Source organism: Lactuca sativa, chromosome 2 (genome assembly GCF_002870075.4).
Source record: "Lactuca sativa cultivar Salinas chromosome 2, Lsat_Salinas_v11, whole genome shotgun sequence".
Lineage (NCBI taxonomy): Eukaryota > Viridiplantae > Streptophyta > Magnoliopsida > Asterales > Asteraceae > Lactuca > Lactuca sativa.
The window spans coordinates 66957598-66977632 of NC_056624.2; the positions used below are offsets into that span (position 1 = coordinate 66957598).

Below are 20035 nucleotides of genomic sequence, written 5' to 3' on the forward strand. Positions count from 1 at the left end.
TAAAACAAGTTTGGGTGAGTCTGTTTGCTTAAAAATATAAAGAATTTGACAAATGCATCATAGTAATTCGGTTTCTTTTTATACCACTTAAGCTTGATTGTTTGTTTGCTTCATTTTTTTTTTAAAAAAAATCTATGCTTTTGACATATTCGAGATACAATTTAATTCCTTGTTTGATGTATTTCACCATTCCTAGGGGAGGGTGAAGGAATTCAATTCCATGGTATGCTACGTGTTGTGCAACAATCATTACTAGGGTCAATTTTGGCAAACATGTTGCTTGTTCTTGGATGCACGTTTTTCTGTGGAGGAATCTTTCTTCCTAAAAAGGAACACGTTTTGCAGCCAAATGTTGTGATGAGCTCAGGGTTGCTGTTAATGGCAGTGATGGGTCTGTTATTCCCTGCTATTCTTCACTTCACACACACTGAATTGCATTTTGGAAAGTCAGAATTGGGCCTTTCAAGATTTAGCAGTTGTGTAGTGCTTATTACATATGGGGCCTACTTCTTCCTATTGTTGGAAATGCAACAGAACATGCAAGTGCCATCATGTTTGTCATGAAAGACAAGCTTGTAAGTTATTAGTCATTACAAGAATAATAATTCATTTTATTTAGTTTTTTAAATATTTTTAGTTACAATCTTTGCAGGATATCTCTTTAGGAGTCGCGATTGGCTCCTCAACACAAATATCTATGTTTGTTGTACGTGTTTTTTTCTCTATATATTAAAAGAAAGGTTAATTTAAAGAAATAGCAATATAATTTAAACAAATACTAACTTTTATTTTAAAATTTTTGTGTTTGTAACTGCAGATTCCATTTTGTGTGGTTGTTGGGTGGATCATGGGGCGTCCTTTGGACCTAAATTTTCAACTTTTTGAGACAACAACTCTTATTATGACAGTTCTAGTAGTGGCTTTCATGTTGCAAGTAAGCCTCATATTCATATATTTTTACAAAAATTTGACTAAATTAAAATTTTCATTTAAAAAGGGTTCTTTTATATATTTGTAGGATGGAACATCCAATTACTTCAAGGGAGTAATGCTTGTGTTTTGCTATTTGATAGTTGCTGCAAGTTTCTTTGTACATATAGACCCTCTATCTATACGTAAGTTATAGCCATTGTTCTCTTTCATTTGACTTTTGACTAGACCTTTTTTCTTCTACATTGTTTATGGAACTGACTTTTGTCTCTGGTTTTGCAGAAGATAAACCTTAAAGCTTTGAATCCATTATAAAGAGTTTCAAGTCAATTGTATGTTCTAGTTTGACTTTCCTTGATGGCATATAGTTATTATTATTGCATACTACTACTACCTTAACCGAGATGAATGGATTGTAGTGTTGCCTAGGGCTTTGGTGGCAGGATTTGTGAAAACAGATAAATATTTCCTTTTTGCTTTCGGTGATTTTATATTGAATGCATGTAGTATCACAGAGTTATAAGCAACTAGTTGGTTTGATTCCTTACTTATGGATTGTTATGAATTCAGTTCAACCATTAGGAACAACTATGACATTTGGTCCAGGAACATTCCTGGACCAAATTATTTCGTATCTGTTTGAATTCTTTGAAAAGTTTAATGTTGTGGTTATCAGTTGCGGCTTACTTACTGCCAAATACAATGGTCCATGCATCTTTTAATTGGCTGCTGGTTTAAATTTTCTTTTATTTTTATAATCATTTTCATTTTAAATCTTACTAGCTTTTAATCTTTCCATCATGACAAGAATTTTGTATTCTTATCTTGCTGATAGGTCCAAAGAAACTTGAATGGGATTGGACCATTGTGCTTCCTGATTTGCTGCTATCAATGGATGTTGTGTGCATCCTCATTGAAGTCTTCATTTTGGTTTAAGACAACAAGGTGGAGAGTCTAAAAAGAGACAAGTTAGCAACAGAGAATCTCCTCCAAGAAACAAGTTACAATAGAGAATCTTCTTCCCCTTTGTTCACACTTTACATAATCACTTTCAATAATATTATCTTCAGTCTTCCTATAGTTTCTTCATTATTAATTTATCTGGAATCTTTTCTAAGTAGTCTTCGTTAATGGAACCGTGGACGTGGTGGTGGTTATCGTGGTGGTGCCCCAGTCAACCAAATCCAAACCTTAATTTAGCTGCTGCTGGGCTTACCCCTGGGTAAATGAGAGTCAAAAAGACGTTTTTGCCCCTCTTTATTATTATTATTATTATTATTATTATTATTATTATTATTATTATTATTATTATTATTATTAATTTAAAATTTTCTCAATCCATGTGGGCTTTATTATTATGAACAAGTTTATGATAAATCTGATGTTTTTGGTGCTCTTTATTTTACTGCAGCGGGCAGATGAAATCCGAACAGGAGACCATTATGGCCCAGGCTTAACAACATATAGCTATGCAGGTACTACAGAGTTTATTATTATTATTAATTATTATTATTATTATTATTATTATTATTTATGTACGTTCAATGCTTTGAAACTTCATGTTTTTATTTGTCGAAAATGGCCTTACAAGTTGGAGGGTTTAATCTTCCCAGATTACCTAGATTACCTGATGAGATTCCAACTAAAGTTTTGTGTTTAACTGAGGTACCTTATGTTTTTTCTTTTTTAAAAAGAAAAAATGTAAATGATGTTTAAATAATATTTTTGAGAAAATGTTTGGAGTTGGTTAATGTGGAAAACCTCATTTTGAGAAAATATGATATTTTTGAATAATTTTGGTAAAAGCAAGCATGGTTTTTTTGGTGCAATGAAGGTGATCAATGCTGATAAATTGATGGATGATGGAGAATATGAAGAAATATTAGAGGATATGAGGGAAGAAGGACGGAAATTTGGTAAAAAAAATACTCGAATTGACATCCCTTTTCTGTAAATGATGTTGTGATTGTGGGAGAGGTATTGTGTTTTTCTCTGTTGCTAGGTAACCTTTTCAACAACAGCATTCTACTTAAGCAGGTGAGTAATCAAGATTAAGGGAGACTTGTAATCATGTTTGGCATTCCTTTCCAGTAAGAAACAGAGTTGTATGATTATTTGCTAGTTTTATAGGAATGTATAACACATGTTAGCAATGTATTATTTTTGTTTAACATTTGAATGATTCTTTGTATGACATTATAATTTGTGCAATTTATTTTATTTTTTGAGTATGAAATTTTATTTTACATTATGCAATGGATTGTATTTTTTGTATATTGTATTTTATTTCTATTATAAGAAATTAAATGCAAATTTAATTTAAAAATTAATAAATATATAAATTTATTTTTTTTAAACATTTAAATTTACGATACGCAAAAATGTGTGTCGTCTTCATTTATGATATGGCCTTTCTTGACAGGGGCTTTCTTGATACGCATTGCGTGTCATTAACATGTGCGTCGTAAGGTTACGACACGCGAATGCGTGTCGTCTTCCTTTATGACAGGGCCTTCCTTGATACGCATTGCGTGTCGTAAACGCGCGTCGTAATTGCGCGTCGTAAATGAGCGTCGTAAATGCGCGTCGTCTCTCTTTATGACAGGGCCTTCCTTGACGCGCATTTGCGCGTCGTCTGAGCCTTTTACGACGCGCAATGAGCGTCGTAAAAGGCTGTTTTTCTAGTAGTGGACCCATCCTTCTTCTTCACAAACAGGATCGGCGCTCCCCAAGGCGAACTGCTCGGCCGAATGAAACCCTTGTCTAGCAGCTCCTGCAGCTGCGTAGACAACTCCTGCATCTCAGGGGGAGCTAGTCGATACGGTGCCTTGGCTATCGGAGTCGCACCAGGAATCAGGTCGATCCTGAACTCAACCTGCCTCTCAGGAGGTATCCCCGACAAATCCTCGGGAAACACATCCGGGTAGTCTCGCACTATAGGAACATCATCAACTGTCGTCTTGCCCTTCTCCCGGGCATCCAAAACGTAAGCTATGAAACCGGCGCAACCCTGCTGAACATAGCGCCTCGCCCTTGCGGCGGAACAAAAGGTCGGTCCTCGCTGCGGCCTCTCGCCCTGAATCACTAACTCTCCCCCACTGGGAGTGCGAACCCTCACTAGCTGAAGCTCACAATCAATCACCGCCCCATTGGGGCTTAGCCAATCCATGCCCACAATAACCTTATTCCCTCGCAGGGGAATAGGTACCAGATTCACTGAAAACTGCTCATCAAATAACTGAAGAGAACACCCTCTATGCACTCTGCCGACCCTCACGGTCCTATCATCCGCTATCTCAACCTCTAATGGACAATCCAGCTCCCCTGGAGCTCTACTAAATCTCTTGCTAAGCGCAAGCGATACGAATGATCGGGTAGCTCCCAAATCGAATAATACCATAGCAGAAATGCCGTTCACAGAGAACGACCTTGAATAAAACATACAATCATAAGCAATAATCGATCAATAATAATAAAGAGATGAAGAGAAGATACATACCCGTCACCACATCAGGAGTCGCTCGCGCCTCCTCTGTGGTCATCTGAAACGCCCTACTCTTCGCCACTGGCGCATCAGCTCGGCCCTGCCGGCCATCTGTAATCCTCAAGGTAGCAGGGGCAGGTGCAGCTACCTTCCCTGCTGCGGCTAAACTCGGACACTGGGACTTTTTATGTCCCCTCTGATTGCACTGAAAGCAAATCAGATCTGATGCTGCAACGGCAGTAGCAGGGGCCGTACAATCCCTGCTCAAATGCCCAATCCGACCGCACTTGTAGCAGCCGAAACTCCCTGCCTTGCACACCCCATTGTGCATCTTCCCACACCTGCCACATCGACCGTGGCTCGGCTGACTCCTGGACCTGTGATCTGAAACCTTGGGCTTTTTGCCCGAACTGCCTGTACCCGAAACCGCCTCCGGTTTCCTCTTCTTCTCCATCTCGAGATCAATCTCCCTCTCCCGAGCCCTGGCAATCATGTCATCCAGCGTTTTACAACTGGACCGGCTCACAAACTGGCGGATATCGCTCCGTAACATCTCATGATAACGGGCCTTCTTCATCTCCTCATCGGCTACGTACTGAGGAACGAGAAGAGCCCTCTCCCTGAACTTGGCGGTGATCTCCGCCACTGTCTTTGTAGTCTGGGTGAGGTCCTGAAACTCCCTAGCTAACTGCTGTACCTCAATAACCGGTGCAAACTCTGCCCTGAACCTGGTAGAGAAGTCAGCCCAGGTCATGGCGTCCAATGCTGCATCATCTCCTATGGTATGTCCGACCTCCTCCCACCAATCACGTGCCCTGTCCTTCAGAAGACAGGACGCCAATCTGACCTTGTTCCCCTCGGGACACCTGCTAGTGCGGAAAGCGTTGGCCACATCCGCCAACCATCTAGTACTCGCTATGGGGTCCCGCGCCCCATGATAGTCCGGAGCTCCACATGCCCTGAACTCCCTGAATGTAAGGGTGCGCGACCCCATCATGGCCGCCACCTCGGCACGGAAGGTGCCCAATCTCTCATCCATCAGCTCTAGAATTCCCTCCTTGATCGAACCGAAGATCACAGGAGTCTGCTCTATAATGATGCGCGTAATCTCCGAAGAAAGAAACTCTCGGGTCTGCTCATCCATGCGCTCGTCCCCCGAGCCTAAACCTGATCCCTCCCCGGCACCTCCATTGCCGACTGCTGGTCTCGAACGCAAAACCACCATTCTGAAACACATCACAACTACATCAGAAAACTGAAATATCTCAAGGGATCATTGATACTACAACTAGCTTCCTGGTCTTGTCTCAGCCTTTCTTGATTCGAGTACGGATCCTCTGCTTTCAGTAGTACGGGCCCATACTACCTTCCTAATCTATCCGTACTTTCCTCAAGAACTGCCTTGACTCCACCAAGTCACTTCTACTACTACTGATCTCTGCTACTCTCTTCCTAGGTTTGCCCTAGGGAAATCTATGACTCCACTCAAACCAGTCCTCAGCTGCTGAAGGCCTCCTCGTAAATGCTATTTAGCCACCACCTGAATACCATCACATGCAATGAGGCTCGGATAATCCTTCGAGTAAAAGACTCGTCCCTACAACGGTTGGACTCAGACAAGAGCTGCGCAATAGGGCCAAATCCAGCACTTTGAGATTATTTAACCCTGATCACATGTGATGCGACGTATTCACCTAATGGCTAATTCCCACCACTCAGAGTCCCACAAAGCACAAAGCAAGCAGCATTCGGATAAAGGAAACATACTCAGGCAAAACTATTCTCATAACGAGAAACTGTACTAGCATATAATGCTAAGCTCATACTATTAGGCATAACCTAAATAGGCTATCCTACTGCTGTCTACTCAATACTAGCATGCAATACTCATAAAGCTGTAACACATAAAGCAGGCACATAAGGCATCCTCCTAGATCCTTAGTCCTATACTAGCATGCTGTTCTACTGAAACTGAAATTGAACAAATAACTTGTATGAGTAATTTGGGAGTACTTACTTGAGCTCGGCTGATCGCATGCACCACACCCTTATCTCGTTTTAAGAAAAATTTCCTTTCTTTCTAAGCGCTTTTAAAATTCCTTTAGAAAACATTTTTCTTTTCAAAAACCTTTTATTTTTTTCCTTAGTTTGAGTTCAGATACACCCGGAATTGTATCCGAATCCCTCAAACCAAGGCTCTGATACCAACTTGAAACGACCCAAAAATACGACCCGAAAATTTCATTTTTAATATAACCAAAAATCATATATCAGAGTATCTTATAATAAAACCATGTGTTGCAAGTCTCAAAACCATACTAAAATACAAATGGGAAAAACGGTGTCACGACTATATCAAAACATATCTAAGATAGCTGATCAACTCCCAGGATAAAACTGTAGCTATGGTGTGTGCAATGCCATCATCCCGAGCTCTTCCCTTTGCTTGTGGAAGTACCTGAAACCAAAACTGAAACTGTAAGCACAAAGCTTAGTGAGCTCCCCCAAACTACCACATACCACACAAATATATATAAAGCACATACTGGGCCTTGCCCACTGCATCGGACCGAAGCCCGGCTAACCGGGGCCTTGCCCCCTACATCGGACCGAAGTCCGAAGCTGACTGGAACATCGGACCGAAATCCGAAGCTGACTGGGACCTTCGTCCCCTACATCGAACCGAGTCCGAAGCTGACTAGGACATCGGACCGAAGTCCGAAGCTGACTGGAACCTTCGTCCCCTACATCGGACCGGAGTCCGAAGCTGACATCGGACCGAAGTCCGAAGCTGACTGGGACCTTGTCGCCTACGTCGGATCGAAGTCCGAAGCTGACTGAACATAGCATAAACATATCATCTAGTATAACCGCATAACCCTGTCTGAACCACAAAGGCATCAAACATATTAACTACTACATCGGACCGAGGTCCGAAGCTGACTGCTAGCTAAACGGGCCGGCTTTGTGGCCTTAGACCCGTTCCTACTAGAAGGACACTCACCTCGTGAACTGGCTGCTGAGTGAATGGCTCTGGAAGCTAACTGCTGCTGCTCCGGTATCTCCCCGGCTACAAATCCATAAACACACTCAATCAAATACTAAACACTGCACTGGGGTAAAATGACTCTTTTACCCTTGGTCAAAGTCAACCCTCTCGGTCAAAGTCAACTCATAGTTGACCTGACTCGCCGAGTTGGGCCGCCAACTCGCCGAGTCTCTAATCTCATTTCACAACCCCACTCGTGGCTACTCGTCGAGTATAGCATCGACTCGACGAGTAATCTCTCGATCCAAGAACTCAGACAATCTGCATCCGACTCGCCGAGTCATATGAACAACTCGACGAGCTGTTCTTGAGCTTAAGAAGATTGCCTTGGACTCGCCGAGTTGTATGAACAACTCGCCGAGTCCCTCCATTACTGAGTCTGACCTCGAAATCGCTGAGTCCACTTTACTACTCAATGGTCCCACTCGGCATCACTCAAAAAGGAAGAAATCGGGGACTCGCGACTCGACTCGCCGAGTCGTTCTTCCGACTCACCGAGTCACCACCATGCAACTATTCTAAACTCGATTCTGCTTGAATCCATTACATACAAATGATAGATCTGAGTCCAATAAGCTGATTCACCACGTAAAGTTTCCAACTTTACGTGTACAAACACATGAAAAAGGAGATAAAGGCTAAAAAGGCACTTAAAAGGGTAAATCTAGGGTTCTTATGCAAGGTAACTTCAAAAAGGCAATACATCTGGGCTCTACAACTCCTAGATGAACAGATCTAAGGATATCTCGACATAATAGGGTATCCATACAATCATAAGGCTTGAGAAAAGCACCAAACTAGATCTAGAAGAGTTCTAATGGAGGTTTAAAGCATAAAACAGGGGGAAATCCGAAGAATACCTCAAAGAACTCTGATTTGCCCTTGAATCTTTGCTCTACTACTCTTCTCCTTGCTCCTTTCTTCTTTTCCTTCTTCAAGCGTTCAAAAATTTAACACAAGAACACTTAGATCACTCAAGGACGGATTAGGGTTTTCTCACAGCTTTTTGAGGGTGAAGGAGGCGAGAATGGGGGCTATAAGGTGGCTTAAATAGTGAGCAACCCGGGGATTTAGGGTTTCTTCCAGGCAGGCAGACTCGCCGAGTCCCGAATATGGACTCGCTGGGTCGCCGACTAACACGTGCTCGAAATCCCGCCCCTACTCGGCGAGTCAGGCTATGAACTCGCCGAGTCCCTCTTGCAGACTTCTAATTAAATACTATGGAATCATCATACCGGAGACGGGTCGTTACACAATCTGCCAGACTGTTTTGTTCAGCTTTGAACGGCCATAACTCGGTCATTGCTTAACCAAATCCTGATATTATTTTTGTATTGGATAGTTCCACGAGTTAAATTTCAAACCCAACTGGTCTCACTGTAAAATATTAAATATCAGATTTTTGGCAATTTTTACAAAATGGTTGCGCGAACAGCTCTTTTTCTTTGATCACCATTTTTGCCTTACGTGATCAGTGGCCTTAAACCCAACCATAAATCTGGGGAAAAATAATTTAGAAACTTAACATATCCAGTGAATGATGGCTGAAATTTTGTGGCTTAAAACCCCACAGAATGTGCTACACAAATTCATGAACTTCAGCCACATTTACATCTAATGCACTATAATGTGCAACATTTCTTAACTTGTTTGGGTTCAATACCCCTATTTTCCCTTCTGAATAAATTTTGAACATTTTTCCTTTTGAAAGCCCTCACATGCATGTGATAATCTGTAAAATACCAAGAGCTTTTATCATTTCTTTGATTTATTAAAATTATTGCAAGAAACCAAGGGCATAAATCACATAAAATACTTCCAGAGGTCTATAAATCCGGAATAAATTCATGGATGACCCCTATGGTGAATAATGACCCCTCACTAAATTTCATCGATTTTTGTTGCTGTTTGGTATGATTTCCGATTTTCTTTTTGTTTGGGTATAATAAATCACAAAACCACTTTAGAGAGTGTGAAAATTGTATCTAACCATTTTCTCAGCCTTACCTGTGGTGGGTGACTCAGAAAATTTTTTCATCATGCCTTACTATTTTTCCCAATTTTTGGTAATTATAATGACCTAAAAATAAGAAAAATAGTTCTGATTATCCAAAATTCATGAAAATTTACCAGAACATCATGTTGTACATTAGGAGGTTACATAAAAAATTTGATAATTTTTCTCTACTGTAAACTATTTTTATCCTATTTTCTAAAGTTAAATACACTTAAATACACTTAAATACACTTAAATGCACATAAATACCTAAAACCGGATTATACAATATGAAAACCACTTTTGGTATTTTTACCAGGTTAATTATACTGTAAATGATGTTACAAAAAATTTTGGTAATTTATTTTAACTGTTTAATATTATTTCTTCAATTAATGATTATTTAAAGGAATAAAACAAGGAAAAATAGAAATACCCACTGAAAAATATCTTTTATATTTTTCCCAGCCTATTTATGTATAATAACAGTTAAATAAAAAGTTTGGGTAATTTTGGAAACTGTTTTCTATTTATTTAAGTTTTTATTGGAATAAATGCTCAAAAATCATAAAATATAATTATACAGCTTAAAAATCCACTTTTATATTTTTCCCAGCTTAGTATTGTTTAATAACAGTTAAATAAAAAGTTTGAGAATTTTTATCCTTTGAATGCTATTTTTCGTGAATTTATGTTGTTATAAAGACTTAAAAATTTGAAAATTAGTTAACCATATCAAAAATTCAAGGAAAGTTTCTGGAAAACCTCTATTGTATTTACAATGAAAATACAAGGTTTGACAATTTTTGGAAACTGTTTGATAATATTTTACATTTTTAGGAATATAAAACACCTTAAATTCACAAAACTTGTTTGTCATCTACTTGTCTTGCTATTCGATTTCAACATCTGAAGCAAATAGTCCATTTCAATTATCGCTCCTTTGATGTTTATCAGAGACAAGAATTCTGAAATAGAAAGTTCACCAAGATCTATTTCAAATTATTTATATTTAAAAAAATTAAAGTTAATTCAAGTTTTACCATGTCAGTAGGTGCTGGGGTCCACTCATTAGTGGTTGGATTCTCCTTGCATGAAGCATGATGCATATTGTCCAATTCACGGCCTACCTCAATAGTAAAGTGCTATAATTGCTAGATTTTATAGGTAGAATGTCTTGATATTAGAGAAATTGAAAGTGCAGTAAATCAAAATACACGTATTTCCATTTGCCTATAAGGAAAATGGAGACAAAAGTTTTTGGTTTTTACTATACACTGTTGATACACTTAAATTGCAAAAGGATAAGAATTTTAGATTCATTTATGCCCCTTTTATAGTGTAGAAAAGTTAATGAGACATTTTTATTTATATAAAAAGGGAAATATATTAAATAATTATAACTTATACTATGTGTTGTTGCTTGTCAACACCACTATGATCATTGTAATATTCTGTCTCCACAAACTCATGACTCACTTCCACAGAAGAAAAATTTCCTTATTTTATCATTATTAAAAGGTTTTTTGAACTCTTTTTTGAAACAATTTGAAAAACACACTAAAATGGTAATTTTTTTATAGCTATTTATGCAACCCTATTAACTCACCATGCATTATGCATACCCAAATCCCAAAGGATAAAGTGCCTTTCAAGTTCAACTATTTGACAAGTCTAATTGAATCAGGGGTATTTCAGACCTTTGGTAGATAGTCTAAACAATTTCTCATGAAGAACTTACCTTTTTTTCATTCTGATTACAGCTGTCGTATACAACTATCCCCTTCTTGCAAACTTGCAGCTTCAGGTTCAAGTCAAGTGTCAAGTTCTATGAAGGAATGATATTGAAAATAATGCTTAACTACCATCTCAGAACCAACATGTTGGGTAATTGATTCCATCTATTCAAAGAAAATAGAAAAATGAATCATTCAAACAATTTTGCTATCCCCCTTTAACATAAAGAATGGAAGACCATGATTACTTGATTAGACAGATTACTAATTTACCTTCAAGCAATAAATCATATCAATATAGTTTTCTGATGATAGTATGTGGTTCTCGAGAAGGAGAGTGAACGAATACATAATTTCCTGACAAAACATTGAGGTCAAGCTTGAGATATTAATAGAAAAACTTGACAAACACTAATAGATATTTAATTTACTAACATAATAGAAGATAGCTGATGGTGTGTGACAAGTGTTAACATGCCAACATAACACAAAACACTACGACCTTTTGAAATTTTGTTTAATATGGATTGACATGCTAAAAAATAGCACACCATTAATAACATTTCAAGAGAGAAACTGATATCTAAAAGAAAAAAAAAATTGGCATGTGAATGTACAACTTACATGAAGTTCAAAACATATATTGCAGAATTTCGTCCTATACATGAGTTAGGAATTTTGTCAAGCACCATGTGTGCGTGATCAAAAAGCTATAATAAAATAAAGAAAAAGATGAAAAATGATGTAAACATGACATGTTCGTCCCACCTCTTTGGCGAAGAATATTCTACTATGGTTGAAAATTACCTGAATAAGATTCATGCTCCATCTTCTGGTTGCTATACCATTTCTCCATTTGTTGATTAAGAAAAACTCTAAATCATTCGTAGATAACCAAATTAGGGATAAATATATACATAGTTGACCGATTATAAGGGGTAAAGTATGATTTTTGAGAAGATTACCACATTGTTGTCGTGGAAGGAATGAATTCAAGAAATGGCTTTTTCCCTGTGTACTCAAAACAAAATTGAGAGATATATAGGGGAAATACGTTTGTGGTCTCTAACTTTTGTGAATAGAAACTATGCAAAACCCTAACAAAAGATCATTACCTATTGAGCAAGAAGAATACATGATTCGTTAACAACAGTTTTTTGCCATACACAACAATTCATGCATTATATACTTGTACAATACAACATTTTAAAGCGTGTATGGAGAAAAATTGTTGTGTACGGATCAACTCCTTTGATAAAAGCCCTTGATAAAAACATTGAAGCATTTACAGTGAATCGAAGCTTATATAGGCGGGACAGTTAAGAAACATTGCCTGATTTCTCGCAATCATGGATACGTGCGGTGCAGTTGTTGAATTAAAACTGATTTGCAGTTCTTGAAGAAACCGATCACACTGAGGAGTCGATTTGGAAGATACAACCGATCATGGTTTGGGCAGACTGAGAAAGAAGCTAATTCCGTTGGTTGAAGGAGAACTACCATGTCTTTGGAAGATACAACCAACTGTGAGGCTATCCGGTATGGAGAGGAGTCCATGCGTGAATTGCTTACGTGGAGCTCCTCTCCACGTGTGAACACCGCCCCCTTTAATGGTGGGTTGGTTGTGGCGTAGAGTCCAGGATGGAAGAAGACGCGAAAGGTAATTGGCTGGTCAATTTTGTGACCGTTTGAAGCATTTAATATATTTTTTTTACTTTTTATTTTTTTTATTATTATTTTTTTTTATCACAGTTGCAGGTATTGAAGAAGACGGGTGAAGAAGACCACTACAAGAATTTCATCCTGTGCAGACGACACCTATCCAAACGACACATGTCATCGGCAAAAGTTACCCTATACCGACGACATGTCGTCGGTACAAAGGAAAAAAACATTGACCATTAAACTTTGACCAGAAGGGCTATACCGACGACATGTCGTCGGTGGCGAGAAAAGATGAAATGTTGGCGGTATATTGAAAAGCTTTACAGACAACTTGTCGTCTGGAAAATGCTCTAAAAAAATATTTTCGATTTATTTTATTTCCTTGTAGCGAAAATCCAAGACGACGTCGTTTTTGTCGACCTATGCCGACGACATGTCGTCGGTATAGGTTGATTAAAATTTAATTTCCTTTTATTTTTAATCTGTGTCGCAGAATATGGGAACGATGTCGTTTCGCCAGGCAATACCGACGACATGTCGTTGGTAAAAGGGGGCCCCGATCCGCGTGAAATCTTTTTTTTATTTTATTTTATTTTTTAATGACATAAAGCTATACGACGACGTTCTGGTTGACCTATACCGACGACATGTCGTCGGTATAGGGTTTCCCTGGTAACAAAACACCCTTTTAGCTTTCTTTTTGCAGTCGAGCTCACCATTTTGATCTCACAGTTTGTCGGCGATCTCAAGGTCTTCCAGCTGCTTTCGAGTTCATCTACCACCAAGGTAAGGGTTTTGGTGCTTGATTGCTTCTTGATTTCTAATAGTTTGGTCATTGATTTGTAATAATATGGAGCCCTAAATCACAGCCCCATTTCTCTCAATTGGTTGGGAAGAAGGTTCACCACCCCCATAGAAATGGAATTCCAGTGATTAACCACATTTTGAGGTTAGTTTATTGATTTTTTTTTAATTTCCTCCTAAACTATACCACACCACAGAGACGATCGATGCAATGGTTTTTTTTTTTTCATAGACCATAATATGTATACACTTTGAATTGCATTTATATGAATGGTTTTAAATGATGATAATTTTAGTGGATTAGATATGTTTCCAGGCAAAGTTAAATCTAAATGTAATATATAAATATACATATATATATATATATATATATATATATATATATATATATATATATATATATATATAACATAAGGACCACTTTGAATTGCATTGATATGAATGGTTTTAAATGATGATAATTTTAGTGCATTAGATGATAATTTTAGTGCATTAGTGTGATAAGAACCCAATCACACTTATTAATTTAGTTTCCCAATAGTGCCAAAAAATCTTAAACTACATAGACATACAATTTGTGAAAGCACTAACAAAGAGCATGAAACAATGTCAACCATATATAAATATAAAAATGAATAAGAACAATAAAGGAAAAAACTACAATGATATAACCCAAACAACTAGAAACTCTAAAAAAAAACTTAAGGGTAAGCTATATGTACACATTATATTTTGAATTAATACATAAAAACAATACTTAACTAAAGAAATTCAAGGAATCATCTTCACAATTTGATTTTATATGCAACCTTATAGAACTAGCAAACAAACTTCACAATTTGAGTGTTTAATTTTGTTAGTGACTTAATGTTGGTCATTACGACTTTAGCTTAATTAGGTTATTAATAGCAACATACTTTTAGTAATTTGAAAATAATTAGAAAGTAAATGTGATTTAATTTAAAAAAATCAATAAAAACAAAATATTAAATTAATTGTAAAATCAAATTAAATTAGTTTTAAAATCAAATTAATATTAATTTAAAACAAAATCAAATTAATTATAAAATCAAATTAAATTAGTTTTAAAATCAAAATAATATCAAGATTAAAATAAAATAAAATAAATTATAAAATCAAATTGATATGATTTTCTTATTAAAACACGTTGAATTGTTGATTTTTAGTTTAAGTTTCTTCTTCATAACCATTGTGAATACTCTGTCTATCCATTCTTGGGTATATATTTATTTATATAGCCCAAATACAATCTAACTTTCGATAACTATATATATATATATATATATATATATATATATATATATATATATATATATATATATATATATATAATATAATATAATATAATATAATTTTTAATAATGAAACAACAATGACGATCGATAAGAGTTGGATTAGAGAGAACCGAATGTCTTCAAAATACTTGGAAGGTCTTAAAAACTTTATGAAGATTGCTGAGAAACATGTCAACTCCAAAGGCAAAGTGCGTTGCCCGTGCAAAATGTGTGTGAATTCGTATCGACATGTTTTGCCTACGGTTTATGCCCACTTACATGACATTGGGTTTCTAGAAACATATACTATGTGGATTCATCACGGTGAGAAACATGTTGGTTCTTCGGATTTAAGCTACAATTCGACTCCAAGAACAAACATTCCAGTAAACACGCCCACAAGTAATGAGATGTTTGATGTAATTGATGATGTTTTGGCGGAACAAAATACAAATCAAGAAAATATAGACGAGGAGGGGCGAGGTATAGACCTGGAATTTGATGATTTGTTTGAGGAGCTCAATACCAAGTTATACCCTGAATGTAGCGATATGTCTGCCTTAAACCTTTTGGCAAAGTTGTTGCATATTAAAGTGATCAATAGATGGACAAATAGTTCGTTTGACCAACTTGTAGTGTTGCTAAGAGTTGCTTTCCCGAAGAGCAAAATTCCAGCTTCACACTATGAAGCTAAAAAGAAGTTGAGAAAGATAGGGTTAGGATATCAATCGATCCACGCTTGCAAAAATGATTGTGCTTTGTTTTGGAAGGAGAACGGTTCCATGCAGAATTGCCCGATTTGTAAGGAGAGTAGGTGGATGGACACAACTACAAAGGGGAAGAAAGTACCACAAAAAGTGTTGCGGTACTTTCCTTTGACTCCAAGACTTCGACGAATGTATAGCTCCAGATTCACAACTAAAGATATGAGTTGGCATAATACTGGACGCTCAATAGATGGTATGATGTATCATCCGGTTGATGGGAAGTCATGGCAAGATTTTGATCAAAGATATCCAGAGTTTGCTAAAGAACCTAGAAATGTTTGTCTAGGTTTGGCTGTTGATGGCTTCAATCCATTCGGCAACTTCAATAGTACTTATAGTAAACCCGATGCGTTGACGTGGAAAAGGAAGATGCTTAAATATGCGAAAAAAGTTCAAGCACAGTGGCCAACCTTTACCTGTGGATATTGATATTAGAGGGAGGACCTATAGATTCATAAATACAAATGGCAAAATGTTGACAAGGTTTATCTCAAACTTTGTGGTAGATCATGTACCACTCCATTATAGGACTTGGAGACGTGTTCCTTTCCATTACTATGAAGCTATGTATCCTGAGATTGAAGTAAGTACAAAATACTTTTTATATGTGAAAAATTTAAACTTTTTAAATATTTTTTTACAAATTAATTTTGTTTTTTTATTGCAGACAAATTTTAATCTTGATATGTATCGGGGTACATATTTGTGGGAAGCCGTTCGAGCGACTGTACAGAGCAACTGTCAAAGAGCTTATAAAGAGCACAGACATCAAGTGAAAGATTATTTTGATAGAGTTGGTGGGTATAATGATGTTGAAGGTGCTAGACAATGTCCACCGGATGATATGGACGACGAAGCTTGGAATAATATGATTGATCTTCTTTTTTTGGATGAGGGTTATAGGAAGCAGTGCAAAGAATGTAAAGAAAGCAGGTCTAAACTTCAAATTACGAGTTCTTGTGGAAGTAAAACATATGCAGACAGACGACGTGAGGAGGTAATTAAATTTATTTCTATTTTATAATTTTTTTAACACTTATATAAATATATTAATTGTTTTTGGCTTATTATAGACAAAAGAAGGAGAAGACCCGCAACATATCGAGGGTTGGAGACAGATGCGATTTAAAGAAAGTCGGGGTTGGTGTACACCGCAAGCAGAAGTAGTTTGGGTAAGTAATAAACGAAGTTAATAAGTTGTTTGATAAATATGTTATTATTATTATTATAGTTAGTTTAAGGTATATTATTATTATTATTTTAGTGTATAAATTTAGTTATTTTTTTTAATTAATGTATTTTTATTGTTTTCTTTATTTTAGGAAAACATTCAACGAAAGAAGATGTTGATGCAGTCAGAGCTTCGGGAGAACGAAAAGCTAAATGAAGAACAATGTCTCGCTCGTGCCCTTGGTGAGAGACGTGGGCATATGCGCGGAATTGGAAGGAAACCAAGCATCAACAATAATTTATTTCCAAATGAACATACCAAATGTTCCAAAGCTTCCACATCCCAATCTTCAGATAATCCCCAAGTTGCTGTATTATCCCAACAAATTCAAATCATGCAACAACAAATGCTACAAATGAACCAAATGTTTAATAACACTTTCGCGTCCGTCATTCCAAACTTCCAACCACAACCAATGTCACAATTCCAGTATAATCCCAATATGCTTTCACAAAATAACCTCGAAACATCCAATGAATACGAAGATGATAATGATGATGGTGATGATGGTGATAATGATGATGATGAGGAGGAAGAGGAGAACTCGAACGATAGTGACAACAATGTTTGTTAAAAAATAGAACGATAGTGACAACAATGTTTGTTAAAAACTTGCTTTTTTGGTTATGTAGTAGAATATGAATGATATGATATGTAGTAGAATTTGAATGGTATGTTAGGTTTATTAAGTGTTTTTGGATTTTAATTGTATGTTATGTTATGTTATATTTATATTATTCTGCAAATATGTATTTTGGATTTCTTTTAACAAACAGATTTGGTATATATAAAAAAAGTTGTGAAAAAAAAATCCAGGCTATACCGACGCCATATCGTCGGTACAGATTAGTAACAGAAAAAACGGTTTTAGTCTTTCCAGACGACATATCGTCGGTATTACACCCACTTTTCCCGACGACATATCGTCGGTATTACAGACACTTTTCCCGACGACAAGTTGTCGGTACAGCTCCCGAATAAAATTTTTTCTTATTTCCTCGAAAATCAATCCCGACGACCATTTTCCGACGAGTTGTCGTCTGGATTAGTTACTCAATACCGACGACTCCTATCCCGACGACATTTTCGACTTTTACCGACGGATCTTTTCCGACGACTTTTTGTAGACGACATGTCGTCAGTATAAGCTTTACCGACGACAAGTCGTCGGTATAGGGTCCCTAATTGTCATTCGTGGACGGCCAAAAAGGAAACCCGGTGACATTTATACTTGATTTAATTTAAGTTACGAATTTAGTCCTTGAGATTGTCTCTTTTATTCTTATTATACCCTTTCACTTTTATTTGAATTAAATTAAACCCTCTACTATATAAAACTATATATGTTTATATAATTTTAAAAATTAATAATATGTTTATTTGAATTTTTAATTAGTTAAATGATTACTTAAGTTTATAATTATGTTTTTTTTATTTAATCTAATGATAAGTACAAAAATAAAAATATAAAATGATTTTGAGTGGTAACCATTTCCAATGTCTAGTGGGTTGTTGGTGAAACCGACGTGGCGCAAAGATGACATCACTTTTTCGGTGGGTTGGGTGTGACCACTCCACACCGCCCTGAACGTGGTGGAGAAGAAAAAGGACGCGTGAGGAGGAACTGAAAACGGCTACGATTGACCGTAAAGTTGGGTTATTACGGTTGTGATTGAAAGTTCGGGAGTTTGAATGGCTGTGATGAAGGCGACGATTTTTAGACTCGCCTCGTCAATAGGATTAATAATTGTCAATTTACTCTCCACTTTTATGCTGGCATATTACTATGTTGTCCTTATAAAGTGTAAACTATTTCCACGCTGAAATGCATACAATATATAAAGAAATACTTATCACATTATAAAGATATAGTTACACACCTCCATACTATAAATTCAGAAGGTGGCATATAGTTCATGCATTCCACATTATAGCAGCCTGCTTTTGCTAGTTTTTATTGCAACATCACACTTTTAATTTTTTTTTTCTTAATGAGGTATTGTGCTTTCAAAAAACTACCACCTATTATAGTGTAGTTTCAAAATTTTCCTCATTCATGTCTTATAAAATCAGTTCATTGATAACTTCAAAATTTTCATCACTAAATTCGAAAGAACATATTATATCACAATACACTCAATTCTTGCTACAATATTTTTTTTGAAATTAATGAGTTTAATTGCAATTTTTGTTGTTGTAGTTTGAAATAGACAAAATGACATAAATGATCCATGTGTGACAAAAAATTACATAAGTTGTACCTATGTAACACAATTACAAAAACAATTACCATCTAAGACAAAATTACAGAAATGGTCCCTATGTAGAAAATAAATGAAGTTATAATTTTTTCTTCTGTGTACAAGAAATTTATAGAAATGGTCCCCATGTAAGAAAGTTACATAAATGCACCCTATATAAGACAAGATTACGAAAATGGTTGTTGTGTGTAAGACATTTACAAAAATGGTCTCGCCGCATGGAGGCTTCAATGCTCGTTCTCTTCAATTTTTAAATGAAATTGGACAACATGCTATGCGGTCAGCTACAGGAGTCTTTCTATTAATCTTTTGAAGTGCTCCTCACAAAGTTTAGGTGGATAAAAGAGTGTAGCAATATTGGATTGCAAACACTTCAATTCATACCCACTAGCACATTCTGATCATGCCTCTACGTTATAACACCCTTAAATTTATGATTACCAATTTCTGCCAAAATTTCAACACGCCCTCAGCATAAATTAAACATTCCTAAAAGTTATAATATGTACAATGTAATGGCACCATTTTCCCAAAAATATTAAATATAAATAAAGTATACAAGTTTTCAAAGGCTTAAGCTCTTAAGTGAGTGGATATAAATCAATAGAAGTATCTAAATAATTATGATTGAAACAGTAGTCCAAGAATAAATGGAATTGATCTTCAAACCTGACAATCATGTACTAATTCATCAAATCAAACCTTGAGTATGAAAAGTCTAGTATCATCAAGAAGCGATCAAGAAGTAATGCCTTTTAGGCTAAACCCGACTCAATCGCTATTCCTCTAAAGATATCAACTCTTTAGGCCTCAGAAC

At 36.5% G+C, this 20035-nt stretch overlaps 1 protein-coding gene, 1 long non-coding RNA gene and 1 pseudogene across 3 annotated transcripts; 2 read left to right on the forward strand and 1 right to left on the reverse strand.

Annotated features, from left to right (window-relative positions):
- The first annotated feature begins 225 nt into the window (after positions 1–225).
- On the forward strand, positions 226–1210 carry LOC128132024 (vacuolar cation/proton exchanger 5-like; annotated as a pseudogene).
- Positions 1211–10213: 9003 nt separating this feature from the next.
- Positions 10214–12186, reverse strand: LOC122196695 (uncharacterized). 2 transcript variants are annotated; one of them, XR_008229949.1, is made up of 4 exons: positions 12003–12186; positions 11469–11552; positions 10503–11360; positions 10214–10427 (listed from the first exon to the last, which is right to left on the reverse strand). It is a non-coding gene; the product is annotated as an uncharacterized LOC122196695 (long non-coding RNA). The 2 variants fall into 2 exon arrangements; XR_008229950.1 differs by lacking the exon at positions 12003–12186 and adding an exon at positions 11631–11985.
- Positions 12187–15057: 2871 nt separating this feature from the next.
- Positions 15058–16155, forward strand: LOC111875912 (uncharacterized). Its single transcript, XM_023872438.2, has one exon. It carries the CDS (start codon positions 15058–15060, stop codon positions 16153–16155), a length of 1098 nt encoding a protein of 365 aa, XP_023728206.2.
- The last annotated feature ends 3880 nt before the right edge of the window (positions 16156–20035 follow it).